The sequence below is a fragment of the Fonsecaea pedrosoi genome, assembly GCF_000835455.1.
Source record: "Fonsecaea pedrosoi CBS 271.37 unplaced genomic scaffold supercont1.2, whole genome shotgun sequence".
NCBI classification, from domain to species: domain Eukaryota; kingdom Fungi; phylum Ascomycota; class Eurotiomycetes; order Chaetothyriales; family Herpotrichiellaceae; genus Fonsecaea; species Fonsecaea pedrosoi.
Window position 1 is genome coordinate 4998136 of NW_013550614.1, and position 17656 is coordinate 5015791.

General features: G+C 52.6%; 8 protein-coding genes across 8 annotated transcripts; 5 read left to right on the top strand and 3 right to left on the bottom strand.

Annotated features, from left to right (window-relative positions):
• Positions 1-496: 496 nt before the first annotated feature.
• On the top strand, positions 497-2293 carry Z517_03789 (uncharacterized protein; the record flags this gene model as incomplete). The annotated part of the gene is made up of 1 exon (XM_013432893.1): positions 497-2293. One exon carries the CDS (start codon positions 497-499, stop codon positions 2291-2293), a length of 1797 nt encoding a protein of 598 aa, XP_013288347.1.
• A 470-nt stretch (positions 2294-2763) lies between these two features.
• Positions 2764-4464, bottom strand: Z517_03790 (uncharacterized protein; the record flags this gene model as incomplete). The annotated part of the gene is made up of 4 exons (XM_013432894.1): positions 2764-3100; positions 3161-3536; positions 3586-3947; positions 4004-4464. 4 exons carry the CDS (start codon positions 4462-4464, stop codon positions 2764-2766), a joined length of 1536 nt encoding a protein of 511 aa, XP_013288348.1.
• A 546-nt stretch (positions 4465-5010) lies between these two features.
• Z517_03791 (uncharacterized protein) lies at positions 5011-6078 on the top strand (the record flags this gene model as incomplete). Its single annotated transcript, XM_013432895.1, has 2 exons — positions 5011-5868; positions 5926-6078. 2 exons carry the CDS (start codon positions 5011-5013, stop codon positions 6076-6078), a joined length of 1011 nt encoding a protein of 336 aa, XP_013288349.1.
• A 669-nt stretch (positions 6079-6747) lies between these two features.
• On the top strand, positions 6748-7536 carry Z517_03792 (uncharacterized protein; the record flags this gene model as incomplete). The annotated part of the gene is made up of 1 exon (XM_013432896.1): positions 6748-7536. One exon carries the CDS (start codon positions 6748-6750, stop codon positions 7534-7536), a length of 789 nt encoding a protein of 262 aa, XP_013288350.1.
• A 1007-nt stretch (positions 7537-8543) lies between these two features.
• Z517_03793 (uncharacterized protein) lies at positions 8544-9341 on the top strand (the record flags this gene model as incomplete). The annotated part of the gene is made up of 3 exons (XM_013432897.1): positions 8544-8586; positions 8645-8889; positions 8952-9341. 3 exons carry the CDS (start codon positions 8544-8546, stop codon positions 9339-9341), a joined length of 678 nt encoding a protein of 225 aa, XP_013288351.1.
• A 1349-nt stretch (positions 9342-10690) lies between these two features.
• On the bottom strand, positions 10691-12244 carry Z517_03794 (uncharacterized protein; the record flags this gene model as incomplete). The annotated part of the gene is made up of 1 exon (XM_013432898.1): positions 10691-12244. One exon carries the CDS (start codon positions 12242-12244, stop codon positions 10691-10693), a length of 1554 nt encoding a protein of 517 aa, XP_013288352.1.
• Positions 12245-12629: 385 nt separating this feature from the next.
• Z517_03795 (uncharacterized protein) lies at positions 12630-13781 on the bottom strand (the record flags this gene model as incomplete). Its single annotated transcript, XM_013432899.1, has 1 exon — positions 12630-13781. The coding sequence occupies one exon, from the start codon at positions 13779-13781 to the stop codon at positions 12630-12632; it is 1152 nt and encodes a 383-aa protein (XP_013288353.1).
• Positions 13782-14988: 1207 nt separating this feature from the next.
• Positions 14989-16985, top strand: Z517_03796 (uncharacterized protein; the record flags this gene model as incomplete). Its single annotated transcript, XM_013432900.1, has 3 exons — positions 14989-15465; positions 15519-15747; positions 15805-16985. 3 exons carry the CDS (start codon positions 14989-14991, stop codon positions 16983-16985), a joined length of 1887 nt encoding a protein of 628 aa, XP_013288354.1.
• Positions 16986-17656: the final 671 nt, after the last annotated feature.

Consider the following 17656-nt stretch of genomic DNA (forward strand, 5'->3'; position numbering starts at 1 on the left):
ACGCCTGCGCTAAAGGCACAACGAGAACTATTCGGACCCAATGCAAGTTTCACACTATTGTCATCATGCAGTAAACCCTGACAATATACGCCTGCCCTTTGCCCGTGGGAGCTGTAGGAGACTTTAGGACGAAGTCTGATTCGACCGTTCACGAGAGCTGATTGCTAACTGCGATAGGAGACAGGAACTGCGTGCCCGCCGAGTGGAAGATGAAACTCACCGCGCAAACACAGGGGGACACCTCTCGCCTATTGATTATCTGCGACTGGCGAGGACTCTGAGAGCGGTTAGGCATCCGACTGAGACGTGGAACAATGGCAGCGCAAGTGGAATACGAATTAATCTGGATAGTTGCACGATCTTCCAGGAGCCTCTGCTTCGATCCAAACCCGGAGTTTGTCCAGGATGCTTTGCTTCTGGTAATTGAGTCTGTCATTCTCAATTGCCGTGATCGTCGACATTGATCCCTAAAGGAAAGACGAGCAATCGTCGGCTAATGGCTCGACCAGTCGCTAGACATCCCCTCTATCTACCGCTCCTCGAAGGCGAGGTGGTTAGGCTGATAGATCTTCAACCAGGAGTGGGGGACGATCCTGTCTCGCTTCGACTTCTGATCGCCGAGTTAGGTCATCATCCTGACTACGAGGCTGTCTCTTATGTTTGGGGCGACCCTACTCAAACAATTTCAGTCCTTTGCAATGGGAGACCTCACGCTATCACTATCAGCCTCAATGCAGTCTTCAAGAGAGTTCGATTCGCAGACAGATCTCGAATCCTGTGGGCCGACGCTGTAAGCATCAACCAATGGCATGATGAAGAACGAAGCCATCAAGTTGCTTTCATGGGTAAAGTGTACAGCTGTGCGAAAAGAGTGCTTGTGCATTTCGGGGACGATCTGTACGGCGATGCAAGAAACGTTTCTTCTCTTGTGATGGAGTATGCTGCGATGATCTCGAAATACAAGTCCGTGCATGACATGCCCATTCTGTTGGCAGAGGATCCTGCGCTTGATGATCCGAGATGGAAAACTCTATCAAGATTTCATCACTTGCCATGGTGGAGTAGAGCATGGGTTATTCAAGAAGTCGGATTGGCGCGAGAATCGGTCTGTCTATACGGGAATGAGGAGTTTGATTACCGCGATTTAATGAGACTCGCCGTATGGACGACAAGATGTGCACCACATCTTGAATTCAGATATAATGTTTCTTTCGCGACCGTCCATACAGACTGGGTGGATTGGTCGCCCAAATGGCGAGAAACCTCTCCGGATCCTAGCCAGACTTTCCTAGGTTTGATGAACCATTCGCGGTGGCTGTCGTGCCAGTGGAAGAAGGACCACATTTACGCCCTTCTAGGCCATCCACTGGCTCATGTTGAATCTGACGAGAAGCTGATTGTCCAACCAGCCTACAACAAAACCGATGAGGCCGTCTATCTTGAGCTCGGAAAGATGCTGATAAGAAGCCATGGCCTTCGTGTCCTGTCTCCAGTGGACCATAGCGAGGAAACCTGGAGCAGCCTTGTGGTTCCTTCTTGGCTTCCCTTCTATCACAACGTGGAGCTTACAGCATGCAATTTCGGAGTCTTCCCAGATTTCTGGTACAATGCTTCTGGGCGATCTGAAAGTCAGCTCGTGATAAACGCGGACGACTTGCATGTTAAAGGCATGCTCGTTGACGTTGTGAGACGTTCATATCGATTCACCGAACGGGATTTAGAGGATCTTGGAAGATTGTCAATGGAGAGGCATGCTGTTGGACATCAGTACGGACTGCTGGATGATATCATGGCTGAAGCCCTTGGTGAGGTGAATGGCCAAGCTTACAATGCGGACGACAAAGTTACGGCCCTCAGCTTGACACTTTGTGCTGGGTTGTCGAGATACCGAAGCGCCAATGATGACGTTGACCAGCACTGCAAAGACTTTGCCGCCTTCTACAGGCTTTGGAAGGGGCTGCAAGACCAGGACGACTTCCCTCGGTGGATGCCACGGGATCACGCCGATGGAGACTATGAGAAATATGCGACCGACATAAAGCTGGTATGCGAAGGTAGAAGCTTCATGTTCACCGAAAAGGGCCGTTTCGGTCTGGGACCACTGATCACGTCTCCCGGAGACATCTGCTGCGTCCTTTTTGGCGGTACGGTGCCTTTCGTCCTACGGCGGACACAGCGCGAGGGGTATTTCAAACTTGTAGGCGAGGCCTATTTGCATGGTGTTATGCGCGGAGAGTCACTCCACCTAAGTACAGCCAAGTGCCGTGAAGAGCAGACATTCATCATCTGCTAGACTCCAAGGTGTCAAGTTTTGACCTACTTTGTCGATCGTCACAGCATTACCGGAATTTACCATTTAATGCGCCGGTGAGGTATAGATCCCTCGAGAGACTGAGCAGGTACTTGGCTCTGGTGAGAAACTAGACGAGGCTGGAGCTGAGGAGTTGAAAAAGGGGCTGCCAAGGCTCGACACATTGCTTGCTAGGGAACAAGTAATTACAACTGATGATGGCACATTGTGTCTAGAGTGAAGACTAGATGCCAGCCAGGCCAAGATGAAATATCAGCCGAATGTCGGAAACCTCCCAAATCCCCTCGCTGTTCTGGTCACGCATTTCCACGGCGCAACTCCGAAAGTAAGGTACGGTCACAAAATGGCAAATCAATTCTTTTCACTCGCAGCGCATTGGGGTGCTCTGCAGGTGGCCGTGTGAACCTCTTCGTTGAACATCCAATAGTCCTTAAGAGCATACGAAGCCAGGGTCATAGCATCGCTTTCGGCATGTACTTCATCGCCTGTCTTACACCAAGATCACCCAGGATCTCCTCCGTCCCTCCAAGAATGGCATCGAACTTGTACGTCCGATGAAACATTTCGATATTCCTTCCCATGCCGGTGGATGTGATGCCACGCCCTCCGAAGACATTGACGGCCTCGTCGGCGATCTCATGAGCGGCACGGGTGGCAAACATCTTGAAGAGCCCGATGGGGCCAGCCAAATGTCGATTTTGTTCTTCCTGGGACATATTACACATTTGGTAGGTGATATTCTCGAGGTAGTTTTGGATGGCCTCTGCGTAAGCGATCATTTTGGCCAGTCTGAGAGGCAAATCGCATATTAGCAGGAGTGGAAAGCAAGAAGAGGGAGAGCACGCATACTTTTGTCTGATCACCGGCTCCTCGATCAACTTCTTCCCAAACACCCTCCGCTGGTTTGCCCACTTTATACAATCCTCTACGATTATCCGGCTTGTTCGAATGCTGAATGTCGTGATCATCCACCGTTCATGGTTGAAGTTTGTCATCATCACCCTGAATCCCTGGTCTTCGACGCCGAGGAGGTTCTCAACGGGCACTTTGACATTGTCCAACTTGATAAATGCTGTCCCGGCGGATGAGGAATAGCTTGTCTTGATCTGGGTGGTCTCAAGACCCTCCTGTCTTTCGATAAGCAGCACAGAGAACCCCTTTTCGGTCTTGACGCCGGTGACGAAATAGTCACAGAAGACGCCGTTGGTGATCCATTTCTTGGTACCTGATCCCAGGTGTCAGAGGAAACATGCAAACAACAGACGTTGGCTTACCGTTGACGATGTAGTGTGTACCGTCAGGGCTCTTGACAGCAGTGGTCTTTATACCAGCCACGTCTGACCCAGCAAACGCCTCAGATATGGCCAGACAGATCTTCTTGTTGCCTGACAAGCACTCTTCAGCAACTCGCTTTCGAATATTGGGTTTTGCATGATACAATACAGCCGGCAGGCTGATGACCATGCCACCCAAGTTACCATCGTTGAAAGCCCGACCCCCAGTTCGACAGAGCTCGTGATTGATCACCATCTCGTGGAAATAGTCGAATTCCTCTGGCGTCACTGCTCCATTCATCAAAGTCAAACCCTTGAGATGAGGCCCGGGCCCCATGCGCATAGCGTTGATTCCAAGGCGTCTGAGCAACATCACGATTAGATCTTGGTAGAAACTAGGGACATATGCGACACATACCCCATCTCCACGATGGTAGCGTCGGATATCCTGGCTCCGCTGCTCTCCTTTTCTTGCGCCTCAGGGGCCAGGACTGTCTCAACCCATACTCGCATAGCCCGCTGCAGCCGCCGATGGCTCTCCTTGAAATAGGAACTCTTGAATTGTGGTGACAGCCAGGTCGGTTCTCCATAAGGCACCAGGCTGAGATCCCCGGGCTGGGGATATATGACCTGTGGCGTCTCGCCCTTCACCGTGCCTATGCATAGTGACTTCTCATATTTCTGGAGGACTTCTAGCCTGTGCAGATTGAAGAAGTCGACGGTGGCATCAAGCCCTCCAACTTGCTGGAACACAGTCGAGCCACCAGGATGTGCGTCGGCAAAGTCGGTCAAGTCATAGACCTTGGAGTCGATGATACACCACAAGCTGTCGGTGGTGTTGTTCTGCGCCACCTCCTCCCTGGAGATTTCGAGGCTCATGGTGGAAGATTGACCCCGTGTGGCAACCTCTCGACCAAGGCTCGGGTGTTTTCAGAAGCTGAAATGCTTGGGCTCTAACAAAATTCAGGTCTGGCCGGTGGCTTACATAGGGGATCCGCCTCGGCAGATGCTAGGATCTGGGTTTATATATTAGTGATACACTTGTCGCAGAAGAGGTTTAGTTCTCAGACACCAATCTCACCTCTCCCTGTGTCTCATTTAATAATCAGGTACCCACGGACAACCCTCGACACATTGCCCCAATCTGGACACCATGCTTGACGGGGCTTTTGATGGTCTTACGCACGAACGCTTACTGCCGTAGTATCACATGTTTTTGACGGCAGCGCCGCAGATGTTTGTTGAGTACGATGTACCTCGGACAAGGTCAAAATGCACCAGATTGACCCGCTGGTTGATTACAATATATGGGCTATGGTTGTGAGTTTGGGACAGATTGCCAGTGGAGGGCGGAGAGAACTGTGTGGTCTATTCCCACACACTCTCCAGAAACTCATCGGACTCTTCTGCCTCTAGACTGAAATCATGGCTTTCAACACACCCCTGACGCGTAAGTTGGGTATCAGGGTTCCCGTGGTCCAAGGTGGTCTTCAATGGGTAGCATACGCAGAGCTCGCCGCCGCTGTCAGTAATGCCGGCGGACTTGGGATCATCAACGCCTTGACGCAGCCTGACCCAGAGCACCTTCGACAGGAGATCAGAAAGACGCGGTCGTTGACGCCGAACCCTTTTGGCGTCAACATCACTTTATTGCCCGCGCTCAATCCTCCCGACTATCCAGCATTCACCCAGGCAATCATCGATGAGGGTGTCAAGATTGTCGAGACGGCCGGCAACAGCCCAGGCCCCGTCATAAAGAAGTTGAAGGAGGCTGGTATCATCGTGATCCACAAAGCCACGACAATCAGACACGCCAAAGCGGCCATCCGACTTGGTGTGGACATCTTGTCTATTGACGGTTTCGAATGCGCCGGCCACGTCGGAGAATCTGACATCGCGTCCCTGATCTTGAACAGTCGCGCTCGCCAGGAACTTGGAGACACGCCGTTCATCGCGTCCGGCGGGTTTGCAGATGGTTACGGCCTGATGGCAGCTCTCAGTCTGGGCGCCGCGGGCATCAACATGGGCACTCGATTCATGTGCACGGTTGAGGCACCTATCCACCTGAACGTCAAGCAAGCAATTGTGAAAAGCGATGAACACCAGACGACGCTCATTCTGAGGCGGTGGAAGAACACTAGCCGCATGTATAGCAACCAAATGACGGCCAAGACGATTGAAATCGAGTCCACGAGCAAGACTGGAGAGTTCGCTGAAGTCGCTCCAGTGGTGAGCGGTGCCCGAGGGCGAGAGGTGCTTACTGGTGGTGACATTCAACACGGGGTATGTCTTCACTGCTCCTCGCAACCTTGAGAGGAAATTGTTGCTAACTTGTTGTAGGTGTGGTACGCTGGGCAAGTGATGGGCTTGATCCACGACATTCCCACGTGTGCCGAACTCATTACACGTATTGAACGAGAGGCTGAGGAGGTCTTATCCAACCTTTCGAGGTCGATCCCAAGTCGGCAACAACCTTCCAGGAGCAAGTTATAGTCTGGTCGAGGGGAACCGCGTGATAGACACTGTTCTATAGAAAGGGAAGAGAGCGAGCAATCACCAATCACCAGTTAGACACATCGTTCACAGCATCATACACTAGCATACTGAATAGATTCTTGTCTTGGTAGATCTCCATACTCTCAATGCCTCCACCCCAGCTCTCGTGCTCCATGGTAGAGTCTCACACGAAGCCCAACCTAGTAGCAAAGTAGTCCTACGTACGAAGCACGACAAAATTGATATTTGCTGCTTACTACCCTGATGATAAAATCAGCATGTATACCGATTCGAGGCATCCATATGCATCTTCTCAGAACTATATCATGTGTATGGCCCCCACGGATGGCCACGGTGTTTGTTTGAAGGCCGAGGCTCGTGATTACTTATTCCTTGCCCCAACCTCGACCTCGACCTCGACACCACCAAATCCTTTGGATTGATGACATTTCAACGACATGTTTCTTCCTTAAAATATGCCTTTGTACTTGATCACTTGAAATCAACTTCCTTCTAATCCGGTTCACCCCCACACTTCGGGTTTTGCCATTGACCTTGACACAAAGTCAGTCTCAGCTCCGGGAAAAAGAAAACAAAAGATTGTCACCTCTATCTATCATTCCAGCACAGCAGTAATACTTCTCCAGCAACCCATCACTTCACACCATGTCCCTGAACGCGCAAAAGAAACCCGTCATCGCCGTGGTGGGCGCTGGCCCAGGCATCGGCGAAGCAGTGGCTCGCCGCTTCGTCGCTGAAGGCTTCTGCGTGGCGCTACTCGCACGCACTGAGGACAAGCTACAGAAAATGGCGCAGGGCATCGACGCGGACCACGGCAAGGGATTGGCGCGTTACTACATCACGGACCTGCGACAGGAGTCCTCGGTGCTGTCGAGCTTCCAGCGGATCCGCGACGAGCTGGGCCCCGTGGCGGTGCTGGTCTACAACGCCGGGGCGCGACGGGTCAACGGGCGCAGCATCCTCGACACGTCGTCGGAGGAATTCGAAAACTTCACCAAGATCAACCTGTTCGGGGCCTTCTGGGCGACCAAGTGCGTGCTCCCGGACATGCTCGCCGCGGGCAGAGGCACGATCCTGTTTACGGGGGCCACGGGGGCCCTGCGCGGCAACCCGGGCCTCGCCAGCTTCTCGCCGGGCAAGTTCGGGCTACGGTCGCTGTGCCAGATCATCACGCGCGAGTACCAGGCGCAGGGGATCCACGCCGCGCACATTATCGTCGACAGCCCCGTCGACGGCAAACTGATCGGCGAGTGGTCGCGGCGCCAGTGGCAGCGCACGGGCCAGGGCGAGAAGCTCGACGACGTCGACGGCCACCTGGTCAAGCCGGCCGATCTGGCCCAGACGTACTGGTTCCTGCACACGCAGCCGCGGAGTGCCTGGACCCACGAGCTGGACGCCCGGCCACAGAAGGAGAATATGTTTTCGAAGCTGTGAGGGTAGAGTTACGTGGGAAGAATTGAAAAAAAAATTGTGTCAAAATATCGCCATCATTTCGGACCTTTTCTTCTTTTTTTCCTAGCATACGGCGTTCTCGGTATGGAAATCGACAATGGACTCCAAAGGATTTTGTTATTGCTCTCAGTGTAATTTCATGACCAGAGGCAAATCAAAGCTTGGTCCATGATACCTTGGCTAGGTCGTGTCATGCTTCTATAGTTGGTGACAGGCAGGCAGGAAGAGAAAAACCATGGACTGTCCATACGAGGTACATACATAACTACATCCAATCAATGTATGACGGACTTGATTCCTGTTTGCCTAGTCACAATACTTCTGCTCCACATTATGGTGTTCTGGTAATGACCTGACTTACCTCCATACAACTTGCCTGCAATACAATACATAACTCTATCACTTTGCTATGCAGGTTATGGCTAGGCCCAGGCCATCGTCTCCTGGTTTGCCTGCTCGGCCAAAGCCAACCGCCATTGCTGTCGCATGTCGTCTCGAGAGGATTAGAAAAGCTCTGCGTGCGTATCAGAAGAGCCGAGCTTCGAGAGCACACCACAATAAAGGAAAGAAGGAGACTTCAGAGAGGGATCGAGAAGGCTGACTGTCTGTGGTTGTATGTATGTGTCGACATTTGTTGATTAGTCGTGCCAGTCGTGGCGACTCTCCGCGGAGCCTCGGCTTTCCCCATGGTCTCTTCTATCAATTCCTCCAGGATCCAACCTCCCTTTACCTACTCTCTGACAGAATCTGACAACCTTCTCTGCTCCTTAAATCAAACCCTTCTGGCTCTGCCGAGTGGCATGGATTGATCAGAAATCATCGATCATTATCACGATATTGTCGCGACAAAGGACAAGCCTCGAGACTGCGGTAGCGAACCAATCACCCGCGCGGCGTTTCTAGTGTCATTCCTATCCGTTCATTGGACACCACTGTCCCCCTACGTATCACATTAGAATACTTCTTGCGGGGAGGAACAGCGTGGAAAGATGGGTCCCGAAGGAGGAAAGCTGACCATCTATGTGGATTGTGGTATGTCTGACACCGGACCAACTCGCCATTTTGTCCAGAGCTCACCCGTTGTCGCCAGTATCTCCTTACTCGTGGTTCGGCTTCACCAATGCGATCCGCTACCGGCCTCTCCTGAATGCATACGGGGTTTCTGTCGACATAATCCCTTTCTTCCTGGGTGCCGCTCGTGATGGCGCGGGCAACCCTTTCAGCCCAACCCCGAAAGCCAAGGAGGCCTTTGCAAAGCAAGACTCGGAATTGACTGGGGAGCTGCTCGGCCTCAAGGTCGTCCGCCCCAAGGAATTCCCCATCCTCTCTCTATTTGTAAGTTCTACCCACCCTCCAAAAAGGGATTGCAACCACCCCTTAACCGCGTGAGTGAGTAGGCAGTCCGTGTGGCGACATGGGTCAAAGACCACTACCCACCGGAGAAGTTCGAAGCCACATTTCCCGCCTTCAGCACCGCGTACTGGAGCAAGGGCATCAACATCTCGAAACCCGAAGGGATCGTCAAAGCGTTGGAAGGTATCTTCCCCGAAGAGGAGATCCGGGAGATCATGAAGAAGGCCGTGTCTCCGGAGAACAAGCAACGGGTCATCGACCTGACCATGGGGGCCGGGGCGTTTGGGGCCCCCTGGATTGTCGCCGTCAACTCGCAGGGCCAGCGGAGGGACTGGTTCGGAAACGATCGGTGGGACCAGGTGTTTTACCATCTCGCCGTGCCGTTCAAACCCGTGAGCATCATTCCGCCCGAGGAAGCCAAGGCGCGGTTGTGAATAATACGAGATCGCCTTGCCCAAAGAGATATAGATCTCTACAAAATCCACCGGTTCGCCACTGAGTGTTGTACATTCTTATGGCTCTGGAACAATGAGAATGGGTCACCAGGTTTAGATCTCGCAGTCTTTGTTCAGTTTTACATTCGTAAACATATTTGAGGACTCCTTCGCCATATGCAGTGATATACCATCTCCCGTATAGTGTCTACAAGTATAAGATATACAATATACGACATCCAATATTACAGAGTTACCTCAGCGAGCAGGTATACCTCGTATCTAGACAAGCCTTGGGGCGAAGCTTCTCCCACCAATTACTACTCGGGACATTACCACCAACCCAACCTAACCTCGTTTCCAAGCTCTCCGACTCCCTCGTGGCATCTGAGATGAGAATCAATGTCCAGGTTCAGGCCGACCAAGCTGGCCTGAGAAACTCGGATACCAGGAGAACCTAACTTCCCAGGTCAGGGATATGTATCGTGGTGTACAGTACCATCAATCTACGAGGTACAGAGCACCCAATCGCCATGTCCCCCAGCCACCCTTCACTCCCTTCTTCAGATATCTATCACAACCAAAAGCATCACGCTCGAGCCATGCCGCAAGTCCCCAGCAGGTAACTGGATGGACCTATGGACTCTACTCTACTCTACTCTACCCTACCTACCTCTGATCTCGAGTGCACTCTTCTCTCGCATCCCACCTCCACGGACACCCTCGGATCCTGATTGGATGCTGACTCAGGATTCCCACCTCGTTATGATATCCCTACCCACCTAGCTGATTTCCGCATCCGGCTCCACCACCACCATCGTCACCACCACGATGCACGCACCCACGCACCCACGCACCCACCCGTTTATGTTATTATTTTCCATTCTTGAGATCAAAAACATTCATTAATTGTAATTTCGCATATTTCTCCCACAATTCAGAGGTAACCCCTCTCACAGCGTCTCTGGTAGTTTAGTGGTAGAATACCGGCTTGTCACGCCGGTGGCCGAGGTTGTAAGTACTGTCGAAATCCCCTGACAAAAAAGAAATATGGGAGAGAACGGGTCACTAATTTACGCAATATAGCAATTCCTCGCCAGAGAGAGTCATGTTTTCCTTTTTTGCTGGGTCTCTGACCTGCTCATGGTCATAGGGTTCGAATTCGCAAATCACCCATGGCCATGGCCTTGCAATGGCTTTTAGTCCTTTCTCTGTTTTTGGGGCTGGGGTCTTATCAAGGGTTCCTGGTTTCTTTGTGAGCATCCGACTTGTGCGCGTAGGGCCTGATCTCATAAGCGTGCCATGTCTCGTTCCCCTTCCCTATTCGTGTCGACTTGAGCCGGGCGAGCCTACCACCCGCTCACTTCGTCCTCGCCCTCCAGAGTCTGCTGCTGTAGTCGTCTTGCAACTCGCTCCACAGCCTTCCATACTCTAATGAGGTTTGCCCCGGCCACCTTCGCGGCATCTTCATCGCTGACACCCAACCGCAGTAGCTCTGCAATCAGATCAGGATACTTATCAACCCCTTCCAACCCTCTCGGAGTCAGCTCGCCCATCCCGTCAAAATCACTGCCCAACCCGACATAATCATATCCAATCTTCTCGCCCACATACATGACATGTCTCGCCACTTGATGCAAGGTATTGTTCTGCTCGTAAAACTCGGGCAACACGCTCTCGTTTGCTGGTGGCAAGCATGAGATGAACCCGGGACTGAAATTGATCATCACCAGAGATTGGGTCTCCTTGACCAGGTCCAGAATGTCGTCGTGAACATTCCGAGGGTGTGGACACAGCGCGAAAGCTGAGGAGTGAGAGTATATGACGGGCGCTGCGGAACTTTGGTTGCTCAACACAGCCTTCTGCGTCCAGTATGAAGTGTGCGAGATGTCGACAAGCATCCCAAGACGGTTCATCTCGCGGACCACGTCGCGGCCGGCCGAGGTCAATCCTCCACGATGGTAACGTGCCACTGTCGTGCCGTTTCGCGATGAAATCAACGCAGCATCCGCAAATGCATTGTGACAATTCCAGGTGAGCGTCGCCGCTCGCACGCCCAGCGCGTAGTACAACCGTAACGTGGACAACGGGGCAGATTGCGGGATCTGGTGCAGGCCCTCGATACTAATTGGAGATATCAACCGTCTCGTGCTGTGGAAATTCGACAATGCCACATCCAGTGGCGAAGTCGCCGACGTGAAATTGCCGGTATATTCTCCCTGCAATCGACGGATCAAGTCGATCTGGGATAATGTGTGCGCTACGGCACTGGAATACTGCTCGTCTGAGAAATCCTCGCTGGCATTCTCCGGACACACGACAAAGGCGCTCCAAAATGCACCGCCCACTCGTCCTTTCCGCAGCCGTGGCAGGTCGACGTTCAACTCCATGTCTCCATTCTCAAACTTGTCCCGGAAGTCCTTGGTGTGTAATTTGTTTTTGTAGGCCCCGCGGATGAAGATCGCGAGGTCATTGTGGCCGTCAATCAAGGGTGTGTGGGTGAGGATGGCCAGCGCACGTTCCTCGATCGTTTGGTCGGGTTTTGGCACAGGCACGGGTCTTGGAGTCGGGATGGGCCACCGGTCACCAGTATCGGGATTCAGGAAGGCTATGACGAGGGCGAAGAAGACCACGACGCAGAAAATCGAGGCAATCTTGTTCAGTGCCGCTTTGGTGGATTCGACCGACAGTGACTGCGCTTCATCATCTTCCTCGCTTTCACCCAAATAATCTCTGTACGCCTCGTTGGGTTGGTACTCTTCATTCCATTGTCTTAGAGACGACTTGTGTTCATCCTCGAGTTGTATGCCCTCATATCCCCTGTACTTGGAAAAGCCGTAGCCTTGGATCTCCGGCGCCGGTTCGTTCTGGGGCAGCAGAGGGTCAAGCTCGGACTTGGACATCGCCACGAACAGCGAGAAGAACTCGCCCTATGCAAAGTGTAGAGGAGAGGAAGTAATCTGCAAAACTTGTCCTTTCATCTACATCGCTGGATACCAGAGACTGAGGTCACCCCCGACATCCCATGATAGAGAGCCAGGTGTGATAGCGTTGATCTCATGCACGGAGGACGGAGCAACGTCTTCTCCGCAGTCTGAAGCAAGTGATAACGATAGCGGCAGCGCAACAATATTGATCCGTCTTTCATCCGAAGCTCCCGAAAGAGCTATTTGCCATCTACAATGGCGAGATTGATATATTGTACTTGGTACCTGAGATGACATCGGAGGTGATAAAGGACTTGGCTTCAGTCAATCGCCTCTATTCTTGGTTCTTTACAGACCACACCTATTTCTGCCTCAGCGCAGCCATATCCAACAGCCTGTAGTCGTAGACTGGTGTTTCCCAGTCATCCTGCAAAAGTCCATACGTCTCCGTGGCATCACTCTTCGGCTTGCGCGGATTGATTGCCCAGTAGGCGAAATCGGCGTCACACTTTCTCAAATACTTCATGAGATTCTTCCAGTAATGGTAGTCTCGTCTTGACGGGGAATTGGGAGCCCCGATCTCACCCACCCAGACAGGAGCGGTATCTGTCTCACGGAGGTACTCCCAGTTCTTGTCCATGTCTTCGGCGAAGGACTTGTACGTGCGGTACCAGTAAGGCACCAAGGATCCCCAACCTGACCATCCATACACATGAGATGAGTATACCAACCTGTTCTGCTGCGTCAGGCGAATGGGCCGATCTCGAGCACCCCTGATGTCGTTGGCGGACTGCACGCCCTCCACTATCATCAACCATCTGGGTTCAAGTCGGTGGAGTCGTTCTGCTGCGTGTTCGGCAGCGGATGCCCAGGAGTCCCACAGGAATCTGCCTGCAAACCCACGGACCTCATTACGCAGGTCCACGCCAACCACCAGAGGATTGTCGATATGGGGTTCCATCACGGTTATGAGATCTTGAATCCAGTCTTCCTCGGTCTGCCGGATAGGACATAAAGGTCCAAGGTCACTGTTCGACCATCCCATGTCACACGGATACCCATCACAGCACCATCTTGCCTGCGTGATATGGTTGTTGATGATTACAGCCAGACCTGTCTCGGTCAGGGTGCGGACAACAGCAGCATAGACATCCAGAGCGCGCAACCCAACAAGGTCTTGGTTGGCTGTCAAAAGTTCAGCTTCAACAACGGGATTCTTGCGCACGATCTCGTCGGCATACGGCAGCCGGACGCTGTTGAATCCCAACTCCCGAATGGTACGAGAAATCTTGGTTCGGTTCTGTATGTCCAAGCCACCGGGCACCATGTATATGTCACTGGCTCCGTACCAGTTCACTGAGACGAGCTTGATTCGCTTGCCGTCTCTGTCGACGATATCGCGGCCTCGAGTGCTGAGTGGAGGGCTGAAAAGGCGATCGCGGGGATGAAAAGGGACAGTGACATTGCCTCTGATCAATTCGGCGTCAGGATAAAGCGACAGATTGGCAGGCATACTTCCTCGTCGCCAAAGGATCCGCATCATCAGCCAGACGCCGACCAAAGTGACAAAAACTAGGACCAGTGGCGCTCTGAAAAGTTTCCACAAACTGCGCCTGCGCCCGCCCCCGCTGGCTAGCAGCGTGTAGCTGTGCGCATGATGCATTGGCCAAGTTGACCAGACCATCTCCAACGCCGTCCAAATTGTATCTCAGATCCTCCAAGATAGGGTTCTCGAGCAATTTGCGCCCGGCTGCTGGCTGATGGCACATTTTCCAGGGCCTGTTTGTGAAAGCCAGGCACAACAAGCCGCGTGGTTCCGGCCATTTGTCTGCAATCATTGGCTGCCTGCGCCGGTTCCTCAATATCCGCTGACAGTTGCATTATCAAAAGCAATCTGGGGGATATGCCTATATTTGAATGCGTTGTGCCTTGGATGACTTTCCACCTCTTCTTCTCCTCCCGCAACACAGATCGACACTAGACATCCCAAGATACTGCAAATCCCTGAAATACCCGGTTTCACGTTCGCTTCGCCGGAAAATTGCTTGAGCGCGGAGAGACTGGCCAAAGATGCACGTGGAGGATGATTGGCATTCAGAAATGCGTTGATTGGTGGAACCAAGACTGCACACATGCGAAAGGTTCAGATGACTGGTTAGGTAAGTGTGACGGTAAGCCCACGAGCCTCGTTGTTTGGTATACATGCCGTCAACACATTTTTATCGTCTTCGCTCACCTCCTAGATGCGGATCACCTGAACTCGCCGTTGCTGGCGCTAGCACGATAAGAATTGCCAAATGGGCAAATGGACGAGATGCTCGCAACCAAATGCGAGCTGGCAATGTCTGCTTTGGTGGCCAGGGGTGGTTGACTGCGAGACTGGTCATGCCGCCAGCCAGGATATCCTTTGCAGGAAGGGAAAACAAGAAGAAGCGTGTGACAAGACAGCGAGAAGGGGCCATCAATGGCGCGGAGTGGTAGAAAGCTGGGAGAAAGTGAAAATGAGTGCACACCAGCGGATCGGGGCTTGAAATGTGCCATGACTTCTCCTGGCTCTAACACTCTGCCCAGGAGTCTGTCTTCAGCTTAATTCTTAAGAGCTGCATCGGCCACTACCTCGTCGTCACCTGCTTCACCCTCTCTCCTCCCACTGTCCCCTCCCTCCTCCCTGCAGATCGTGTGAGACCGACTGCTGCAGACCAACTCCAAAAACTGCGAGCATGGGCTTTGTCAGGTGGTCAATTCGCTGCATTCCTGGCTTGTCAGTCTTTGGCCTCCTAGTCCTGCTCGAGTCCGCCCTGAAGATTGTCGAGACAGAATGGCTTACCTTCTTCTACCCTCCGTTTCTCAAACATATCGCGAGTCCTGTCATTGCCCAGACTCTCTTCATCTCGTACTCGGTCCTTCTGCACATCCTTGCCCTCCTGTTCCCTCTACGACTCTGTGCCTCCGCATACGCCGCGACACGGGCAATCAAAGCCACCCACCTACGGTCGAAGATCACTCTCAGCGACGCTGCTCACCGCAATGGTCTTCGGGACGAATACCAGGGACTTGAATCCCAGCACGATACAGCGAAGCGACCAGGGGTCGTAACGATGGCGGTAGTCTTGCCCAGCTACAAAGAGGATATTGAGATACTTGAGACCTCACTGAGGGTTCTCGCCAGTCACACTCTGGCCAAATCTTCATATGACGTTGGAGAGAATCTCGCACGATTTGGGCAGACAAACGACTGACCGGGACACAGATCTTCTTGGCCATGGAGGAGCGAGATCCAAACGGCGTCAACGTGGCTCGAAATTTGATCCAACTATTCACGGGAAAGTTTCGAGAGATGCAATACACTGTTCACCCGGCGGGTCTGCCTGGCGAAGCCCCGGGGAAGAGCAGTAATGTCAGCTGGGCAGCAAGGCAGATAGAAGCAAAATACCTGGACAACCCTGACTGGTCAAGCGTGCTAGTAACAGTTATGGACAGTCAGTGATTCAGAGACGAAGAAAAGATGCAACAGAACCATACTGACACGCCGCTAGGTGATACTCACCTCCTCGGTCAATATTTTGAGACAGTCCTCATCCACCACCTCCGCAACCGCAAAGACCAAGGATTGACCGATATGACACTGTACATGCCGCCCATTATTTTTGATCGCAATGCGCACCTGGTGCCCCAGATGGTGCGCATCGCCGACCTCATGTGGTCCGGGGCCGGGCTCTCTTGTTTCACCAGCAAACCCACCAGATCGACCGTTGCAATCCCAACCGCAGTTTATACCCTCCCACTTCCTCTTGTTTGCCTGGCAGGTGGGTGGGACACTGGGTCAGAAGCCATTGGTGAAGACATGCACATGATGTTGAAGTGCTATTTTGCCACACACGGCCGCTTGCAAATCAGGCCAATTCCGAGTCCGGCGAGCCAGTGTAATGTCACAACGGGAAGAGCTGGGATCCGCGGCTGGCTGGCAAACCATTCAGCTCGATACGCGCAAGGTCTTCGGCATATGTGGGGGTGTCTCGACACCGGATATGCTGTTCGCCAGTGGTGCAAGATTGGTCCGGAGTTTGTCACTCACAACCCATCTTCTCCTTCAAGCAAAGGGAGCTCATCAGGTTCTGAGCGACCAAACCGGCCTCGTCACGTCGAGATATGCCTGAAACTCAGCCAGCATGCCCTCCATGGCCCCAGTCTTCGAAGATTCACCTGGCGAAATCTGATCCTTTTCAGTCGACTTTTTGAAGCGCACTTCTTACCGATCCATCTGTTCCTTGTTCTGCTTGCCTCGGCCATATACTCTGCGCTCCCATATCCGATCACCTCTTGTCGACTTTTGACGGCTGTAATGGATCTCACCTCAGTCCTGCGCGGTATCAGTTTCGCATTGATGACGATCTACTTCGTTATCTTCTATGAAGGATATCACCAAGCTTGCATTGAGGCGAGGGAAAAGGAGATGAAGAAAGCTGGCCTGTATGAGGAGTTGGCTGATGAGTTTTCTTACCGCAAAAGATTCTCACTCATCACCTTGTGCGACTACGTGCTGTTCCCTATCGCCGGCACAGCATTCGGAAGCGTGCCTCTTCTTCAGGCAATAGCATCGCACTTCTGGACAGAGAAGCTTGTTTACCTTGTGAGTGCAAAGCCGGTCAAGACGGTCACCAAGAGTTCTGTTAGCGTCACGGTTATTGAGCGGGAGGCGGATGTCATGGATGTCTGAATATGAAGTTCGGGGTGGAGAGTGTGGAATTTGATAAACATACCGCTGAGCGCAGCACGGCACATGCAAGCCCCTCGGCATTACGGTGTGAATAGATCTGACGGAGTATTAGAGGCCTAGGTAGCGACGGTGTTAAGATAATCATAATATGAATGTTAATGACTGCGGATCATGAGTGACGGGCACAACCGCAACACCAGAGGCACACGGAAGAACCGTCCGTCACCTGTGTCTTTGTTGCCTGTCGAAACTGGACACACGTCTTGGTGAATTTGCACCCAAGCCGCGCCCCTTTCACCCAACCTGGCGCCGTGGATATCACACCTCACCAGAACTGGCAGAACCGATTGGGCACCTGGAGAAACCCGTGTGTGAGTAGTTTCCTAGTTTCTGCTCCTTCCGAGCCCATCATTTGAGCATCAGCAGCTGAGCAGCGTTGTGCCGGAGGCACCGCGTTGCATATGAGGCGAAACGCGTCTCGGGTCATGGCCTAGCAATTGAGAAGACAACCGAGCCCAAACACCCCCTGTTCAAAAAAACCCCGGATCCACCTGCGTCCTGCTCACCACCATTATTTGCTCCATGCAACCGCCTGGCATTCCCGTCCGAGGTTGGGGTTTCCTTTGTCGACTGAGTCGCTCTTCCCTTCTTCAAACGGGGGATTTCCTTCC